This window comes from Bombina bombina, chromosome 10 (assembly GCF_027579735.1).
Source record: "Bombina bombina isolate aBomBom1 chromosome 10, aBomBom1.pri, whole genome shotgun sequence".
Classification (NCBI taxonomy): Eukaryota; Metazoa; Chordata; class Amphibia; order Anura; family Bombinatoridae; genus Bombina; species Bombina bombina.
The window spans coordinates 204,951,263-204,972,342 of record NC_069508.1 but is presented as its reverse complement, the minus strand read 5'-3'; the positions used below and the strand labels follow the sequence as shown (position 1 = coordinate 204,972,342).

General features: G+C 38.4%; 1 protein-coding gene across 1 annotated transcript in view; it reads right to left on the bottom strand.

The window, feature by feature from the left end:
- PATJ (PATJ crumbs cell polarity complex component) overlaps positions 1-21,080 on the bottom strand; it is a gene marked incomplete in the record, with an annotated part of 974,742 nt that overhangs the window by 453,675 nt on the left and 499,987 nt on the right. Inside the window, 3 exon segments of the mRNA XM_053693647.1 lie at positions 14,477-14,542; positions 16,218-16,328; positions 16,667-16,844. Coding sequence (XP_053549622.1) covers positions 14,477-14,542; positions 16,218-16,328; positions 16,667-16,844 — 355 coding nt within the window.

The following is a 21,080-nucleotide window of genomic DNA, read 5'->3' as shown; positions in this document are numbered from 1 at the left end:
GAGACCATACATTGTAAACTTCATAGGATAAGCCTGGCGTGAAATTTGGGTTACCTTGTATTGGCAGGAGAGGGGATATTTCAAAATTGAGATTAAGTAGCTTATTCAATTTCTGCCATGCTTCAATAGTATTGCGAATCAATAACATCTTTTTAATATCCTTTGGGAGATGTGCTGTCGGGGAATGCAACAGGGCTTTCAATGTATATGGGGCACAAAGTTGTTCTTCCAGATACACGTGTCAGATAGCTAGATTCTGTTACCCAGTCAAATGCAAAACGAGCTAACGTGGCTATGTTATACTTTTTGATATCGGGAAAAGATAAGCCACCTTTATCAAATCTGAGTGTTAATTTTGCTATAGATAGCATATGTCTTTTATTATTCCAAAAAAAATTAGCACACTCTCTATTAAACCTTTTTATATCTTGACTCTTTATAAATAGTGGCAAATTTTGCATAATGTACATTAATTGAGGGAACAGTATAGTTTTTATGATCATTACCTTAGCCGAGAGGGATATAGGAAACGTGATCCAGCGCTGTAATTTCTCTGTAACTTTTTTAAAAAAAGGAGAGTAATTTAGTTCATACCATTGATTTGGATCAGCATGAAAGTTTAGTCCTAAGTACTTAATGCTTAAAGACTCTTGGAAAGGGTGGTCTTGTATACTTTTTTTCGTCTTATGTAACCAAAGGATTTCAGACTTATTAGCATTAATTTTATAACCTGAGATAGAACTAAACCTATCGATGATATTTAAGGCCTGTGGTATGTTCCTCTCAGTATTTCTGATGTATAATAATAGGTCATCTGCATATAAAGATAATACTAATTTCTCCTGTCCTAGTCTAATACCTTGTAGTTCTTGTCGCAATAAGACAGCCAGGGGCTCTATAGCGAGATTGAATAGTAACGGGGAAAGTGGGCATCCTTGTCTCCTTCCCCTGTGTAATGTTAGATTTGAAGCATAACTACCATTAATTACAATGCTGGATCGGGGATGGTCGTATAAAATTTTAATAAATTGTGCAAAATGACCTGAGAAGCCAAAGAAATTTAAAGTCGAAAATAAATGATCCCAGCCTACCGAATCGAACGCCTTTTCGGCATTGATTGTAATTAGCGCAAAGTCCTGGTTGTCTGTTCTTCTCTCAGATGTTTTATTCCAAAAGTGCTCTAATACTAAAGCTACTTTCCGGATATTCTTGGTAGAGGATCTTTGGTACATAAAGCCCGTTTGATCATTATGAATGATGGGATCGAGACAAAATTTTAATCGGTTCTCAACAATGTGAGTTAATAACTTATAATCTACGTTGAGTAGTGAGATAGGCCTATATGACTTAGGATCTAGAGGGTCTTTCCCTTTTTTCAAAATCAATGATATGATAGACTCTGAGAAATATTTTGACATACTTATACCATCTATATAGTATCCATTAAACAGTAAAACTAAAATATCTGCTAATTCTGATCTGAGTATTTTATACATTTCAACAGGTATCTGATCCGGACCAGGGGCTTTGTTGACTTTAGCAGTATTTATAGCTTCAAGAACCTCTTCTTTCGTAATAGGTCTATTAAGGGCACTAACTGCTTCTTGAGATATTTTAGGCAAACTAATCTTATGCCAAAAATTATTCTTGTTCTCCATATTAACTTATTTTGCTGTGTATAAGTTTTGGTAATATTCTAAGAAAACATTTTTAATTCTTAGTTGGTCAGTAACTCTGTTTGTCCCCTCATAGATTGCTTCTATTGTATTAGATTTTTTCCTGGCCTTATCTAGCCTGGATAAAAATTTGGCCGACTTCCCGAATTGACCTTTATATTTAATGTTTATTTTAAGTTCTTCCCGGGCGACTGTTTGTTTAATTTCTAATTTAATTAAAGAGCTGGACAGCAAAAAAAAATCTATCCGAGAAAAGGAACCATGGCTTTTGGAGTCACAGGTGAAGGACCTTGTATCCGGATGCTGCAGTCGCCATATATCATGTAGCTTTAGATTTTTACATATTTGTTTAAAAATTTTTGCCTTCTGATTGGAGAAGGCAGACTTTTTAGAAGAGCTTTTGTCCAGCTTTTCTGTAGGGGTTAGGTTAAAGTCACCCGCTAGAATTATATTCTGTCCGTGAAATTTGGTTAGCATGAAAACTAAATTATTCCAGAAGCTGGGTTCTATGTTATTAGGGCCATATACATTACAGATCAGCAATTGGAGACCGTCCACCTGTATCTCCAAAACTACCCATCTCTCTTGGGGGTCCAGAGTTATATTCAAAATACTGTAAATATTTTTTTACCCTATTAGCACTTTAACGTGTAAATTATATAGAGACAGCCTGCGTCAGATGTCTATCAAAGATTCTAAATTTCCAGACTTCTCTGGGTATCTACATCAGGGTATAAGCTCATAACTTATATCAGTATAATCAATCTGTCATAGTATTTTCAAACGCTAACAGGCAAACATATATACAGATTCAAATTTACAAAATAAACTATAAGGCAAACAAGCAACAGTTTCCAGATTATATTGCCACAATATATATAAAATGACCTGCTTCCCACTTATTATTGTATCTGTGAAAAAAAGAAACAATTTGTTGCCATCCAGAAAACAACTGTGAGTAGTCTAAAGAGTCTTGTTATAATATAATGGTTGTTACATGGAAATTTATAGGCACACGGATTAATGCAACATTTGTATATCTGCAAGCAGAGTGTTATAACCTTAAATAGAAGCTTCAGTGAAGAAAAAAGAGAGTACTTGCGTGGTGGAGATTTTGAATAGTTTTTTTTTCTCCTTGCTCAGAATAGATCTAGATATAGTAGCTTGGCCAAGTATAGGTAACTGTAGGCCCTGGGCAGTACTCCTTCAGAAAAAAATAGACTCTATGTCCAGCAGATCCCTCTGCGATAGTCTCTGCAACCCCGGATTTTGCTATTAGGGGTAGGTCCCGGTGTTTCACTCTGATAGGACTTAGCTCTAGTTACCCCCTCGGTTCCACCTACGGGAGGTCTTCTTTTCCCACAGCAGCAGCGACCTCGCCATCCGGTGCTTCCTATCCTTCTGACAGGTGTGCTGCCGCCTCACTCCTCGCGAAAGGGAAATCCCCGGGCTCCAATGCAGCAGGGCAGCTACCGCACTCCTGTTTCGATCAGTACTCCTCTGCTCTGTAGGGGAGCCAGTCTACACTCTCAGCCAGGTGAGATATCAGTGCTGTCAGGGTTTTATTTCCTCGGCATTCCTCCGTAACAGAGCCGGTCTGAGTGGACCAGGTTAACCTCCTCTTAGCAACAGATCTCCACCAGGTAAGAGAAACCAGGACAGGCAAGATTTTTTTTCTTTTCCTTGGCGTTCCTCCGCAGCAGAGTTGGTCAGTATGAGCAAAGACAGTCTCCTCTCTGTATCTGCTCTCAGCCAGGTGAGGAGGATCAAAGCAATCAGGGTTTCTTTCTTGGCGTTCACCTCCGCCGGCGCAGGGGCGGAGCGTAAGGACTTGGCAACCCTTGTGTTAGACTGGGTATTAGTTCAAATCTCTGCCAGGTAAATTCAGTCTCTGGGTTTTGTTGTACATTGCTCACTATTTAAGCAAAATAATAGTGGCTTGGCTGTGGCTCTAGCGAGTGAGCCTCCGGCGGCTAGTGGCGGACTTCCAGGTCGCACCCTAATTAAAATAGGGCAGTGTCCTAGGGAGTACGTTTGCAGACTCCAGCAACGGACCGTGACCGGTATTGGTTCTTCATTGAGCTCCTGCAGGTAACACGCCGCTTTCGCGTGCTCTGTCTAGCTCCTCCTTCTAGGAAGTCCCCATCCCTATTGGCTGATTTTAGCAAAAATATTTTTCTAATCTTATCTCTACTCTTTCCTCTAACCCTAACCGTCTGTTCTCCACGTTCAACACTCCGCCCACCCCCACCTCCTAACACAACCTCTCTCTCACCTCAAGATTTTGCCAGCCACTTCAACAACAAAATTGATTCCATCAGAAGTGAAATCAGCTCTCATCATACTTCCAATCTCCCACCCCCTCAAAAGCTCACCCAAAACCCAAATATCCAAAAATGCAGCTCTTTTGCCCCTGTTAATGAGGATGAAGTTTCTGCCCTTATACTGTCCTTCCACCTCACTATCTGTCCCCTCGACCCCATCCCCTCACAGCTACTCCCCTCCCTCTCTTCTACCCTCACCCCCATACTCACAAACATTTTCAACCTCTCCCTCAGCACTGGTATATTTCCCTCATCTCTAAAACATGCACTGGTCACACCTATCCTCAAAAAACCTTCCCTCGATCCAACCTCCCCTTCCAATTACCGCAACTATTTCCCTACTCCCTCTTGCCTCAAAGCTCCTCAAAAAGCTAGTTTATGCACGTCTATCCCATTTCCTTACACTAAACTCTCTTCTTGACCCACTGCAATCTGGATTTCGTTCCCATCACTCTACAGAGACAGCAAGGCTCTGTAGTTGGTCCCCTTCTCTTTTCAATCTACACGTCGTCACTAGGTTCCTTAATAAAGTCCCATGGGTTTCAATACCATTTGTATGCTGATGACACCCAAATCTACCTCTCTGCACCAGACCTACCTCCTTCCTTACTAACCCGTGTCACTAACTGTCTTTCTCACATCTCATCTTGGATGTCCTCTCACTGCCTTAAGCTAAATCTCTCCAAAACTGAACTCCTTATTTTTCCCCCTTCTTCCAATGTCTCCACCCCCAAAATTTCTATAACTGTTGATAACTCCATCATTACCCCTACCCCGCACCCTCGATGTCTTGGGGGTCACACTTGACTCAGATCTTTCCTTCACTCCTCACATTCAGTCCTTGGCTAAAGCCTGCCGCTTCCACCTTAAAAACATCACTAAAATTAGACATTTCCTTACACAAGATACAACCAAGATTTTAATCCACTCTCTCATCCTTTCCCGCCTCGACTACTGCAACTCCGTCCTCTCTGGTCTACCTAGCTGCCGCATAGCTCCTTTACAATCCATTATGAATGCCTCTGCCAGGCTCATCTTCCTCTGCCAATCCCTTCACTGGCTTCCTCTTGCCTCTAGGATTAAACATAAAATCCTCACCCTGACATATAAAGCTCTCAACTGCACTGCTCCCCCCTACATCTCAGAACTTGTCTTTAGATACTCTCCCTCCCATCCCCTTCGATCAGCTCAGGATATCCTCCTCTCCTCCTCTCTTGTTACTTCCTCACATTCACGTTTACAGGACTTCTACAGACTTTCCCCCATCTTGTGGAATTCCCTTCCTCGCTCCATAAGACTCTCCCCTAGTTTTAACAGCTTCAAGCACTCCCTAAAAACTCTACTATTCAGGGATGCATACAACCAACACTAACCTTCCCTAACGCCATTGCTTTCCCCTTGAACCCCTTAGAATGTAAGCCTATGGGCCCAGCTGTTTACAGATCGCTTCATAAGAGCCGACTACAACAGTGAAACTCTCGGCAGGGCCCTCTACCCACTTGACCCCTACAAAAGCTATCCTGTAGACCAAATTTGTTTACAGCGCTGCGGAATCTGTTGGCGCTCTACAAATACCTGATAATAATAATAATAAATATCTAAAACATTTTCTGGAAACAGAAAACATCAGCGCCTCCTCTGAGAAGAACATAAAAAATAAAAAAACTACTCTGAAGGGAACACATCACTATTAGATAGCCTTCCAACAGGAATAAACAGATAAAAAAAGTCGGCTAGAAAAGCGCCACTTGTAAGACACTTCCCCTGCAAACAGAAGCCACGGTATTGCGCAGCTAAAAAACCTGAATTGCGGCCATTGAAAACACTCTGCAAATAGAGCCGTAACAATAAAAAGACAGCCCAAGTAAACAGTCCTTGTAAATATAAACAAGGAAGCCAATTAGGAGACCTATGCCCTCTCAGCCATGTAACTTTGTTAAGTCTATAGGAAATAAGGAGAAAACTCAATAATCTAAAATGAGCTCTCCATAACTAATGTTAATACACATGAGGCATAAGGGATTACCCAGATATATTCTTCCAATGATTGCAGTATATGTTATAAGTGCACAGTCCTCCATATAGAAGAACAAAAGGCACTTACCTGCAATCCCGCTGTCCAGCAGGAGGACAGTCTGACCAGTATGAGAAGAAGCCACTCCTCACATAGACCTCAATGTAAACCTGCCTGGTAGCAGGGTAACTCACCTGGTTTGAGAGGCATTTTCCCTCACATGGACCTGTGGAAAAAAAGAAAGAAATCTTACTCAGACTTTCAAGATAGGGCAGCAAAAACTATTGGCTCTACTGAAGAGAGTGACATGGACTACAGCTAAACCCCAGAAAAAAAGTCAGAGCAGCCTGCTCTGCTTTAAAAATAACAAACTCTTGATTGAAGAATCAGACACCTAACTTTACCTCCTACTTGCAACTACAAGCAAAGAGAATGACTGGGGGTTGTGGGTAAGGGCAATGGTATTTAACAGCTTTGGCTGTGGTGCTCTTTGCCTCCTCCTGCAGGCCAGGAGTGATATTCCCAATAGTAATTATGATGATCCGTGGACTCACCGTGTCATTAGAAAGAAATATAGATAATCCCTTTATTACCCATTCCCCAGTTTTACATAACCAACACTGTTATATTAATACACTTTTTATCTCTGTAATTACCTTGTATCTAAGCCTCTGCAGACTCTCCCCTTATTTCAGTTCTTCTGACAGACTTGCATTTTAGTCAATCAGTGCTGACTCCTAGGCAACTCCACGGGCATGAGCACAATATTATCTATATGGCACACATGAACTAACGCCCTCTAGTTATGAAAAACTGCCAGAATACATTCAGATAAGAGGCGGCCTTCAAGGGCTAAGAAATTAGCATATGAGCCTACATAGATTTATCTTTCGACTAAGAATACCAAGAGAACAAAGCAAAATTGATGATAAAAGTAAATTGGAAAGTTGTTTAAAATTACATGCCCTATGCGAATCATGAAAAAATATTTTTCTCTAGACTGTCCCTTTAAAAGAAAGCATTGCACGTATAATTATGTATTATGTATCTATTTAAATGTATTTTACCTTTTTATTTATTTTGTTTACAATACATTTGTGCTTCCTGTCACAGCCCTACAAGGAGAAGACACACCTTTGCAGGAAGTTTTATCTTAGCCTCAAGCCACAAAACTTATAGGCTTGTGAACAGAGTCATATTTTTTTATGCCCAGAACTGACAGAATAAAAACTTAGGTTTTGAAAATCTTCTGCTCTTAAAACACTGGGGGAGGGGCTACACTGAGAATTTCTAAGTGCTAAATTTACAAGAAAACAAGTAAGTTATTTGCTGTTTCTTTACATAATCTTTTTCTTTTAATATTTACTTTGATTTAACATATTTTTGTTTACCAAAGGAAAACTGTTCAATACCCCTTTTAGGATGATAAACCAGCTTTTAACGTTTCTCCAGAAAAGAATTGTTTAATCTGTTAAGTGCAACTCCAACCAGATAAAGCCGGTTACCTGGATAAATCAAACCACCGATAACTACTTTTGACATTACATACAGAAAAGGGTCCTCATAAATAGAAAATATTATAAAATAGGAAGTAAAAGGATTATAAAAGCAACAAATACAAAACACATTAAAACAATACATACACTAACAATTCAATGGCATGCAATCTAGATGGTTGCTTAGAAATTATAATTACTGGTTAATGGGCACCGTTTTGAAGCATACATGTTAGACTTTTAGAATTAATTTAATAAGATCCTATTTATTTAAAAGTAAACACCATCTGGAGATGCTTTCTAAATGCTTAGTTGCAAAAATGTATACATGAGTAATTTGTACTGTAATTAAATTGTCATAATGCACCTAATGATTAAAGCTATTAGTAAAATAGCTTAAATCTAAAGCAAAACATCACGCACCAGGCCATAAATTATGCTTATCTGCTGCAATGAATGAATAATTCAGTACTAATGGACTGGCAGAATAGAGTGTAGGACATCAGCCTTGGGTATACAAACTACTCATACCAACTTCTGATTAAGGATATTTTTGCTTGAAACACAGACAACTTGTTGAAATGGGTGAATTATTGATAATGAGGAACAGCTATAAAACCTAGAATGTTCAATTCTTGTGTTCAAAAGAAACACCAAAGACTGTTGCATCACTGATTTAAAGGGACATTAAACACAATCTATGAATTTTTCAAGTAAGCATAAATTATGTTTTCTTTCATACAGGTGGTGAGAGTCCAGCAATAATGATTACAGCCCCAGCCAAAATACGTCAGCTGTTTCAGTGCACCTAATAGGGGCATCCATGTACTTTTTATACTTTGTTCTGTAATTTAAATTGGACAATAAAGCAACTGATTTAACTCCAGTGCTCCTCATCTGTGTGTTTATGTGGAACAAACAAAGGACAACAATTTCCTGACTTATATTATTCGAAGACACAACCTTAGCCAAAAAGTCTAACTTGGTTCTCAAAACTGTCTTATCCAGATGAAAAATTAGATATGGAGAATCACAGGAAAGAGGAGATAATTCAGAAACTCATCAAGCAGAACAGATAGCCTAAAGAAACAAAAACTTTCCAAGAAAAGCTTAATATCCACCTTATGCAAAGGTTCAAACTCCATTTTCAACAGAGGCCAACTCTGAAGAGCTCTGAAAATAGCACAGAGTTCTAGAACATTTATTGCCAACCTTGCCTCCAAAGGAGCCCAAACCCCCTGTACCCCTTAGAGACCCCAAGATGGTCCCCCAACCTGTAAGACTTGCATCTGTAGTTATCCCAGTACAGATGGAACAAGCAAAAGGAGCCCCTTGCATAATAAGCTGTTGATCCTGCCACCAAGACGTTATGTGATCAAGAAAAATCTCAAGACAGCAGAGTATGATCCCTGCAACATTAGCAAAGCATACAAAGCAGAAAAGGCCTCATGTCAAAACGAGCAAACAGATTAACATCTGATGCAGCAATCATGAGACCTAACACCTGAGGCTGAAGGTTTATACAGCTTCAGCCTTCTCTGATCTGTTAAAGAAAGTCTCTTGGAAACAATCTATTTGTACCTCCAGAAAAGTAACCGTTATTTGAGGAACTAAAGAACTCTTTGGAAGATTGATCTTACAACCATGCTGTTGAAGAAACAACAGTCTGTTGGTGTGAGGTTCTGCTAAATGAAAAGATGGATCTTGAACCAATATATCATCCAGGTAGGGAAACACTGCAATACCCTGAGTTCTGATCACAGACAGAAGGGCACCCAGAACCTTTGAAAAAGTTCTTTGAGCTGTAGCCAGACCAAATGGTAGAGCAATAAACAAAGTGCAAACCTTAGAAACTGATCATGCTCCCTGTGAATTGGAATATGAAGGTAAGTATCCTTTAAAATCTATTGTGGACATAAACTGACCTTGCTGAACAAAAGGCAGAACAGTTTGAATAGTCTCCATTTTTAAAGTAGGAACAAATTTATTCAGAGCTTTCACATTCAAAACTGGTCTGAAAGTTCCCTACTTCTTTAGAACAATGAAGAGATTTGTATAAAATGACATCCCTTGTTCCAACAACGGAACAGAAACAATCACTCCCATAAATTCTAGATCTGAAACGGACTGAAAAAAAGGCTTGAGCCTTTAAAGCGTCCTTTGGAACTTTGGACAGAATAAACCTTCCTCTAGGAGGCCTTGTTCTGAAACGTATCCGGTAACCCTGAGAAACTTTATTTAGAACCCAGAGATCGGGAACAGACTGAAACCAAACTTCCTGAAAAAAGCATAACCTCCTGCCCCCTACCAGAGCCTCCGAGTTGGGGGCCGCACCTTCATGGAGACTTGGAAATAGGGGTAGATATTTGGACTGTTTAAGCCTTTTCCAGTTAAAACTTGGCTTCCAGGTGGAACCAAAGGGACCTTGCTTTTGAGAGGCGGAATTTTTTTTCCCTGTTTAGACAAAAGGAACAAAAATGATTAGAAGCTTTAGAATTACATTACACAAAAAAGAGAAAGTATGGGGGCTTACATCACTATTCCCTTCTAATAAAACACAGCCTTAATAAATAAATTAAAATCATTGACAGACGGTAATATCTCATCTAATCACCCTGTTCACATACCACCCTCCCACTGGGTAAGGTTATTTAGTACTGAAAAAAGCAGAGTGAATAAGAAAATAAACAGAAAAAGTTAAAAAAAGAAAGCATCACACTAATCCCAAAGAGTCCTGGATGATATACTGGAATCTCAGCATCAGGTGGGATAGTGGAGAGGCAAGTTAGAAAAGATAGTGCAGCAAAAAAGGCCGTGTATGGTGGAAACTTGTTTGCTCTTTTTTTTACTTTTCTGTTTATTTTCTGTACTATATAACCTTACCCAGTGGGAGGGGGGTATGTGAGCAGGGTGAATAGATGTGATATTCCCTTCTGTCAATGACTTTCATTTACTTATAAAGGCTATGTTTTATTAGTAGGGAATAGTGCTGTAAGCCCCCATACTTTCACTTTTTTGTGTAATTTAATTATTTGGAGGATTAGCACCTTATCTAATAGACATATTTGTATTTGATACGTTTTTTCCCACTCTTCTAGATTGTAGTGCCGGTTAGCTCTTATCTGATAATTAAATAAGCTTTAGATTTAACCCTGGACTCCTTGTGCTGTGGAAGAAAAGCTCCTTTATTTCCAATCACCATATAAATAATTGAATTCAAATCAGAACCAAAACATTATTTCCAAGTCTGTATTTAGACACTTTATAAGCAGGCCAAGACTTTAACCATAAAGCTCTTCTGGAGAGAACTGCCAAAGACATACTCTTGGCATTAATCCTATTGATGTTAAAAATTGAACCAGAAACAGCAGTCACACCAGCAATAGAGACTGCTGACCTAAATAAATATGCTGCTTAAAAAAAAAGCCCTTCTATGGAAGGATCCTAATTTCCTATCTACAGGGTCTTTAAAGGAAGAACTATCTTCCAAATTAATAGTAGTACACTTAGCCAAGGTAGAAATGGCCCCATCCACTATAGGGACAGTTCCCAAAGTTCAATATTACATATTACATTTTGTTAAACCTTGCAGAAGTATTAAAGGGACTACCTGGCTTAGACCATTCCCTAGAGACTATCACTGAGACAGCATCAGGGAAAACCTTAGATGATTTAACCATGGGTTTATAAATTAAATCTAAACGATTTACAGACTTGTCCTCAGCTACTTTAGGATCTTTAATCCCTAAAGTAAGCAAAATCTCCTTTAAAAGAGAAAGAATATGATCAACTATAAACATAAAAAAGAGGAAGTCTCTGATTCATGATCAGAGGTAGATCCATGATCATCAGAGAAAACCTCTCCTTCTGAGGACTCAGCAGAAACATTAGCAGAATCATTAACCTAAGCAGGCTTAGAGCTAGGAGAATTATGAACTGACCTTTCATGCTTACTTGAAGGCGGCATAACTGCCAACATTTCAAATACTGTTGAACGTATAAAGTCCTTTAATCCAGGAGCAAAATCTCTAGAAGTACCCTGCAAGGAACAAACAGAATAAGCAGTAATACCCTTAGTAGAAAGAGCAACATTAGACTGGACTGAATGCATTAAAACACTTAAAGGGACACTGAAACCAAATTTTTTCTTTTGTGATTCAGATAGAGCATGCAATTGTTAAGCAACTTTCTAATTTACTCCTATTATCAATTATTCTTCGTTCTCTTGCTATCTTTATTTGAAAAAGAAGACATCTAAGCTAAGGAGCCAGCAAATGTTTGGTTCAGACCATGGACAGCACTTGTTTATTTGTGCTGTCCAATCAGCAAGGACAACCCAGGTTGTTCACCAAAAATGGTCCGGCATCGAAACTTACATTCTTGCTTTTCAAATAAACATACCAAGAGAATGAAGAAAATTTGATAATAGGAGTAAACTAGAAAGTTGCTTAAAATTGCATGCTCTATCTGAATCATGAAAGAAAAAATTTGGGTTCAGTGTCCCTTTAAGCATGTGTAACATAAATGAGCTGGGAAGTAAAACCTCAGTTTTTTTAGAATAAAAACAATTAACAATGGAAGAAAGCCTTCATGAGGCTTAGCTTCTATGGAGGATTTAAAATCCCCCCAAAAAAGCGCTTTGAGGAAAAGGAAAAACTTAACCCCTTCAAAAGAAGCTCTTTAAAAACATACTAGGCCAGAGAACGTTAATCCAAAAACCCGATACCAGCAGACTCTACACCCGACAGCTAGATAGTGCTCCAAGAAGTTAGGGAATGACATGCGTAAACTTAAAAGCCTTTGTGCAGTAAAATGAGTTTATGTGCGCTATTCCGATTCGTGCAGACCTGAAAGCTGAGGAGCAGGAAAAAAGAAAAACTCTGTACACGCCCAAAAACCTGACACGCGCACAAATTTTAAAGGGGACTAACATAAAAAAATAAGTTACCCAAAAGGCTTATAGAGTGCCAATAATTTAAAAACAGTACTTACTAATAGACACGTAACTACTGGGAAAATCAGTAGTAAGCCAAACCAGTGCTAAAACATATCAGCAGAGGATATGGAATAGATGTTTATTGAAGACCCAGCACGAGGAGGCAAAGGACAAGTCCCTGCAACTCCTGTGGAAGGATGGTGACTAAATTCCAATGAGGTGAAAAAGTGTCACTACCCTTGCTCCATACACAAACCTCTGACAAACACTGCAGTCTGAGGGAAAAAGGCCTCAACTCAGTCTTAGAACCCCTTTAACAGCAGAGGCAAAGACAATACTAGTTTTCCATAAGGTGGGAATAGTTTTATAGAGCTATTGGGGTTTGGCCTCCACCTAATGATCAGGAAGAGTATTTCCCAGGAGTAATGGTTTGTGGACTCTCACCACCTGTATGAAAGATATCACATGTTGTATCTGATTTTTTACTTTATAATTAGGGTTAAAAAAGCTCTATATAGACAGGCCGAATGGCAACTTTGTATGAAGATAAAAAATAACAACTTAAAATAAATTACAACAAAATATAACTTAATCTTCTGAAAGTACATTTATAAAATACTTTCTAAAATGAGTAAAAACATTCTTTTTGCTATAAACCACGTTATGTGCAGTAAATATTATTCTCTATCCACCTTGTTTACTAAGCTGTGTGTCCACTCTTGGGACACTAATGAAATTGCTGTTGCTTTGTACATTACAATGACTCCATGAGAAATAATACACAAGTTTTATGCCTCTATAAAGCTAACTCAGTGAAGGAGGTTCTTTGCATCAAATACTCTGCTCTGTACTCTTGAATGTAAGAAGACAATGTGAAAGCGCATAGCATACGAACTTAACTACAAACACAAAGCAGCCATTCCTGTACATCAAAGGTGATAGATTTCCAACGGAATAAAAAGGTTTTCTCGAACTCACTGCATTTGTCTTTAAAACAGAATAGTATTTAATGTGTCTTTTGTTAAGAGATAGAAAGAAATGTACAGCATTTAGTAACCTTAAAGGGACATGAAACCCAAAATATTTCATTCATGATTCCGACAGAGCATACCATTTGAATTTTTTTTAAAATGTACTTCTATATCTAATTTGCTTTGATCTTTTGGTATCCTTTCTTGAAAAGCATACCTAGATAGGCACAAGAGCTGGGAGCTAGATGCTAATTGATAGCTGCACAAATATGCCTGTTGTTATTGGCTAACCAATGTGATCAGCTAGCTCCCTGTAGTGCATTGCTGCTCCTTCAATAAATGATAACATGAGAATAAAGCAACATTGACATAACAGAAGTACATGCTCTGTCTGATCCATGAAAAAAATAGGCTTTTATGTTCCTTTAAGAAATATTAGGCTGTGCATTATCTTAAAGGAACATAAAACCCATTTTTTTCTATCATGATTCCGATAGAGCATACAGTTTAAAAACAACTTTATAATTTGACTTCTAATATTTCATTTTCTTCATTCTCTTGGCATCTTTTGTTGAAAAGCAGGGAGGTCATCTCAGGAGTGTGCACGTGTCTAGAACACTATATGGCGGCAGATTTGCAAGAATGTTATCCATTTGCAAGAGGGCAGCACTATTTCCTGCCATGTAGTGCTTCAGACATCTACCTAGGTCTCTCTTCAACAAAGAATATCAGGGGAATGAAGCAAATTTGATAATAGAAGTAAACTGAAGAATACCATCCTTGCAACTCAATCCTTTTAATCTCGGCAAATGGGTTAAACACATACTTAAAGTGCCACTTTGGAGCTGCAGAGAACTACTGGTTGTGAGTGGAAACTGCTACTGACCCAATCAGCAGTGGGACCCGCACAGGTGGGGTTTTAGTTTTCTCCTATAATGTCCTTTAAAGCATAGACAGTTACAAGGTTTAGAATGGCAACAAACCATTTGAATAGAGATGGAAGAATAAACATTCAAACTAAAAAATGTGCTTTTGTTGTGAATATGATGCTTATCTTACCTTTTCTGTTGTGCCTGTGTTCACTTTGTCAACCTTTTGTGTCTTTGGATTCCCAGTTGAAATTATCTGAAAAAAATAAAAAAGTACATAAACCACAGAGGATGCAACAATATTATTATAATCTCTAGAATATTTGGTATTAACAAGGTACAAAATACAGGATTTATATTGGTTTACACTATAGTATAATGGCTGTGTATAGGTGGCTTTATCCTTGGCACCAGTGTGTGAATTAACTTTAAAATGCATGTTCCATGCCGTTTACTCCCACTCTTGTCTGTATCACACCATTAATATGCACATGCTCAGTGAGCCACTCCTTAAGGCACAAGATGCTGGGAACTGTAGTTCCCGGGAAGTGGGCTATGAGGATAAAGTAGAACCCCTGCCTGCAACTAAATGAAGCCCCTAGTGGCGCTTAATCATAAACTAATGATACATCTACTGTTAACTCCTTTAATAGGACAAAATAAAGCATTTGTTATCCAGAATTTTTATTTATTGCAATAAAAACAAAATTCTGGATAAAAAATTACTTTATTGGATCTTTAAATTTAAAACCAGGGCACCCCTAGGATTGAACTTGGAGTGGGATATAAGTTATTTTGTCTAATTTGTGAAGGAATTCAATTTATAATAATTTATTAGTTTAACATAATTATATATGCATCATACATGTACTATAGCACTGAGCTATACATTACCTTCTGTTTTTAATGGTTATATACATGTGCTGCAAATGTTGACAAAGGATTGGGCCTTTTGCTCCATGTCTGTTGTGGGGATTTTATGGAGTCTTCAATAAAAAGTCAATTTTTTATGTTTAAACTGAGGTTATCTGGCATTTCTTCCTGGATGGCCTCTCACTACCTAAAGATTAACATGTCCGATTTTTTACTTTTCTATCTCTGTCAACGGAATCACTATCTCCCCATCACCCCAAGCCCGCGGCCTCAGAGTTACACTTGTCTCTAATCTGTCGATCCCCCACATCCAATTTCTCCCTTCATTCTGCCGCAAACACCTACGCAATATTTCCAAAATTCGCAGTTTCCGAGTGCTGACACTACTAAGAAACTTATACACTTTCTTGTAATTCCCCGGCTCTACTACTGCAATTACCTACTAAGTGGCCTTCCTCTCTCCCACCTCGCCTCCTTTAATCCATCCTAAATGCCTCTGCCAGGCTAATCCATGTTTCCTGCCGTTCTGTATCTGCTGCACCTCTGTGCGAGTCCCTTCACTCGCTTCCCATTCACAGCAGAATTAAATTCAAAATTCTCACTCTGACCTACAAAGCTCTTAACAATGCTGCCTCCCCACCTGTCCTAACTAATTACAAAATATACTCCAGCCCACTCCCTAAGATCCAACAATAACCTGCTCCTTGCATCTTCCCACAGGAAAAGGGCCCTAAATTCCTCATGTATTTGTGTGTCAAATATTGTCTTGTCTCTTACAAGTATTTTATCATTGTTTTACTTATATCAACTGCCCCGATGGACAGTGCTGCAGAATATGTTGCCACTTTATAAATAAAGTATAATAAATTGTTTGTTAATGTCTTGTCTAGGTCCCTCCCCAGAAAGGGGACAAAAAACTCAAAATTAAACTTTCATGGCTCAGGCAGAGTATACAATATTAAGAAACTTTTCAAATTTACATCTATTATCAACTTTGCATTAGGAATAGTTCATAAAAATTGGACAATAACCATAGAACAATACAGGAATTAACTTACCCTGGGAGTGGATGATAAGCTCTGAATAACAAAAATGACTGGATTTCCGGAATTTTTTATAGCTTCAACAGCTTCAACGTGAGTGGCACTTCTTACGTCTACTCCAGAAACCTTAAAAATGAAATGTATTTCACATTAGATAAGTCAATATATCCAAGTGATAGATAGAGACCTTTTACTCTTGTGTTTTTAAATGCATGTTCCAGACTTGAATAAAGCAACAGTTTATTAACATGCTATTTCCTTCTCCAGTAAAAAAGATGGGAGATTTCCTTATCAGCCAATAACAATCTCTATGATTGGCACAATTACTGCTCTATTATTGTCAAATTTATTTTTTTCATGCAAAATAATACATTTTTAACGACTTTAAACGCTGCTCTTTCATATGCATAGTTTTTTTTAGCAGAATTAACAAACATCTTCATATGTCTTTTTGTTGCACGTACCTCAAGAATTTTATCTCCAGTCTTTAAGGCATGTGTTCTCCCTGCAGGACTGTCTTCCAGCACTTGTTTGATAAATATACCTTTCAGCTCTTCGCCATTCTTTAGGCGCTTTATAACGGTTTGACCCCCAACAATACTTAACCCAAGGGAAACTTGAGGCTCTTTCCAAATCTCCACTCTATAAAAGCATAAACAAATAATTACATACACACCCCTGACTAATAAACAGTGATATTTATTCCACCATCACATATATATATATATAACACCATTGGATACACATTTTGGTTCACTCCTTTGTTTAGTATTTAAGTAGTGATCCTATCAGAAATGCATTAGTGTAGACTGTGAGAGTTTGTATTCTTTTATGGGATTGGTTAAAATATTAGATTTGATCTGTTGATTTGTTGTGGGAATTTTTAATCCTTTAACTGCAGAGCTGAGAGTTTTTGCATTTTTTAGATGCTGTTCAAGTTTAGGCCCTACTGTGGGATGTTTGCAGGCCCAGATATTCAAAGGATCAACAGACCGAAGAGAAACTGCCTTTCTGGCCTCGTCAGCCTCTCCGTCCGTCCGTCAGTCTGTCGATTATATTCGAATAAAAGGGGCAAACCCGCAAAGTGCCGGCAAGTTGCAATGTGTTTCCCATAGTATATAACGGGGAGCGCTACGTCAGCAAAAATCCCCCGACATTGCCACTTGTGTCTGAACACTTCAAATATTCCCTAAACCTACACTAAATGCCTCACGCTGTAAAGTGTCGCCACTGAAAAGGTGGCGAGACAAACATAGCTGAAACCCTACTCATAACCTGTACTTCAGAGGCTGGAATATATCCCACTGCTGGCGATTTATCCCAATCAAAGTGAAGGTTACTCCCACAGAAACGTCCGGCTAACTCCCACAGAACGCCTACACCTATGTCATACTTTAGCTATACTCCCCCCCTGGAACGCCCAGCTAACTCCCAGCTACCGCCTACATCATACTTTAGCTAGACTCCCCTGAAATGCCCAATTAACTCCCACAGACCGCCTATATCTATGTCTTATCTAAACTCCACCTGAAACGTCCAACTAACTCCCACAGAATGTCTACACCTATGTAATGTCTGCAATCTACCTGACTAGTAAAGTATATAAAAAACACTCTATATTATAACTATAGGAGCTACATTTATATCAAACGTTATGTATAATGCATATTATTTAAAGTATTGTATATAATTTAAAATGTAGTTATTTTTGTTTGTTTATTTTATTATTTTAAACAAATATATAATTAAAATTATATATTTATACTTAATATAATAGAACAATAAAAAACTACATTTTAAATTAGAAACAATACTTACCATAATATGCATTATACATGACATTTCATATCAGTTTAATATTGAATATAAATTCAGTACTAAAATAAACTATTAACCCCTTACGTGCCCTCACCCCCAACCAAACACACACTATTAACCCCTAATCTGCCATAACCTAGAGACCTAACCAGCCCCTAATCTATAAACTCCTACACCACCACAACCCCCAATGCAATAAGCCCCCTAACCAATTTACCCATAATCTACCAAAAAAAACAACGAAAACTATGCCTTCCTAACACCTAACCCCACCACCTCTAAACTAACACCTCCTAAGTTACAAAAAAACATCATTTATGCTTACCTGATAAATTTATTTATTTCCGGATATGGTGAGTCCACGGAATTATCAATTACTAGTGGGAATATCACTCCTCGCCAGCAGGAGGTGGCAAAGAGCACTACAGCAAAGCTGCAATATATGTCACTTCCCTTACCCATAACCTCCAGTCATTCGGCCAAAGGAAAAATAGCAAAAGAAGATAACACAAATGTGTAGAGGTGCCTGAGGTTTTAAAAAAAAGAACTATCTTAAATAAAGGGTGGGCCATAGACTCACCATATCCGGAAATAAATACATTTATCAGGTAAGCATAAATTAGGTTTTCTTTCCTAAGATATGGTGAGTCCACCGAATCATCAATTACAAGTAGGAATCAATACCCAAGCTAGAGGACACAGATGATAAGGGAGGGACAAGACAGGCAGACCTAAACAGAAGGCACCACCGCTTGAAGAACCCTTCTCCCAAAAGAAGCCAAAAGTATCAAATTTATAAAATTTTGAAAAAGTATGCAAAGAGGACCAAATTGCAGCCTTGCAAAACTGTTCCACAGAAGCTTAATTTTTAAATGCCCAGGAAGAAGAAACAGCCCTCGTAGAATGAGCAGTGACTCTCTCAGGAGGTTGCTGTCCAGCAGTCTCATAGGCCAAACGAATAATATTCCTTAGCCAAAGAGAAATAGCCGTAGCTTTCTGACCCTTGTGCTTCCCAGAAAAACAAACAAACAAAGCAGAAGACTGACGAAAGTCCTTAGTCGTCTGAATATAGAACTTCAATGCACGCACAACATCTAGGTTGTGCAATGAACGCTCCTTAGGAGAAGAAGAATTAGGACATAAAGAAGGAACCACAATCTCCTGATAAATATTCTTGTTTGAAACAACCTCTAGGTAGGAAACCTAATTTAGTACGTAAAACCACCTTATCATAATGAAAAAATAAGATGAGGAGAATCAAACTGCAGAGCCGAGAGTTCTGAAACTCTCTGAGCAGAAGAAATAGCAACAAGAAACAAAACCTTCCAAGATAACATCTTACTATCTAAGGAATTCATAGGTTCAAACAGAACCCGCTGTAAAACTCTAAGAACAAGGTTAAGACTCCAGGAAGGAGTAACGGTCTTAAACACAGGCCTAATCCTAACCAAAGCCTGACAAAAAGATTGCACGTCTGGCGCATCCGGCAAACGCTTATGCAACAAAATAGACAACGCAGAAATCTAACCCTTCAGAGTACTAGCTGACAAACCCTTCTCCAGACCCTCCTGGAGAAAAGACCCCGCAGCAAACTGAAGAAAAAAAAACGATCCTGTTTACAATCCGGATTTCCAGAGAAGCAAAAACAGCAAGAAGCCTTCTAAACAGCAGAGCCATCTGAAATATGCGCACCTCACTCTTAATGGAAGTGAAAAAAAGCACCAAAAAACTCTATCATCAAAGAATCAGAACCTTCCTAAAAGGGGCGGTCCTACAGCAAACAAAAAAGCTTTTTTTTTAAAAAAAAAATAACAACTTTCTTGAAAACAGGCTTAAAAACAAACAATAAACCCCCCCCCCCCCAAAAAAAAAGTACATAATCCGTTACAGTAACGGATCCTTACTGAGCCATCAATAAAATAAATAACTCCTCACGCTAACAGTGCCTGCAAAAACTGCCATAAAAACCTGCACCCTTACAGGAATAATACAAAATGTCCCCTACAGCGTTTTAAGTGAATAAGTGCCAAATTTCCCTGCTACATAGAAAAATAAAATTTGCACTTACCTTAATATTCATCTGTCCGGCAGCAGGACAGCTCACCAGGTTTGAGAGGATGCGTTCCCTCACATGGACCTGTGGAAATACAGAAAGATTGAGTAAACTTACTCAGGGTAAATAGGGCAGCAAAATGTTTTGGGAAAACGCAGTGAGGATTATACCCCACAAGTTCCCAATTGCTTAAAAGCCACCACTGCCCTACTGAAGAGACTGACATGTGCTAAGGCTAGACCCTTTTGAAAGATCAGAGCAAACCTACTGTGCTTTAAAATAAAAAAATCTTGATTGTAGATCAGACACCAAAACATCACCTCCTCCTTGCACCGCAGGCAAAGAGAATGACTGGGGATTATGGGTAAGGGAAGTAACATATATAGCAGCTTTGCTGTAGTGCTCTTTGGCGCCTCCTGCTGGCCAGGAGTGATATTCCCACATTAATTGATGATACCATGGACTCACCATATCTTAGGAAAGAAATAAACAAAATTTACAAAAAAACAACAAAACCTAAATTTACAGAAAAAACACTACCAAAAATAAAAAAGACCCACTGTTACGTCTGTACTAAAACTAAGGCCCCCTTTAAAAAACAAAACAAAAAAAACCTAAACTAACACTAAAAAGGCCTTTTTGGGCATTACCATTAAGTGACATAGCTCTTTTCCACATAAAAACTAGACCCCCATTCTGCAATAAAAGTAACTCCCAACAAACAGCCTAAACTTAAAAATAACCCTACTAAAAAAAAAAAAAAAGATTGCACTGAAAAAAGCATTTGGTTGGCATTGACCTTAGGAGTTATAGTTCATTTGCTGCCCAAAAAAATAAAAACCTATTCTAAAAAATACCTAATATCAAAAAAAGGCTGTACATGCGCATTGTCTTCCCCATGGCTGTGACTATTGGCAATCCTGGCATCTGCTATATACTTAGTGATTTCTAGAGCAGGAGATTTACAGTGACACCAGATTATGTTTATTTTTTTCATTAAAGAAATC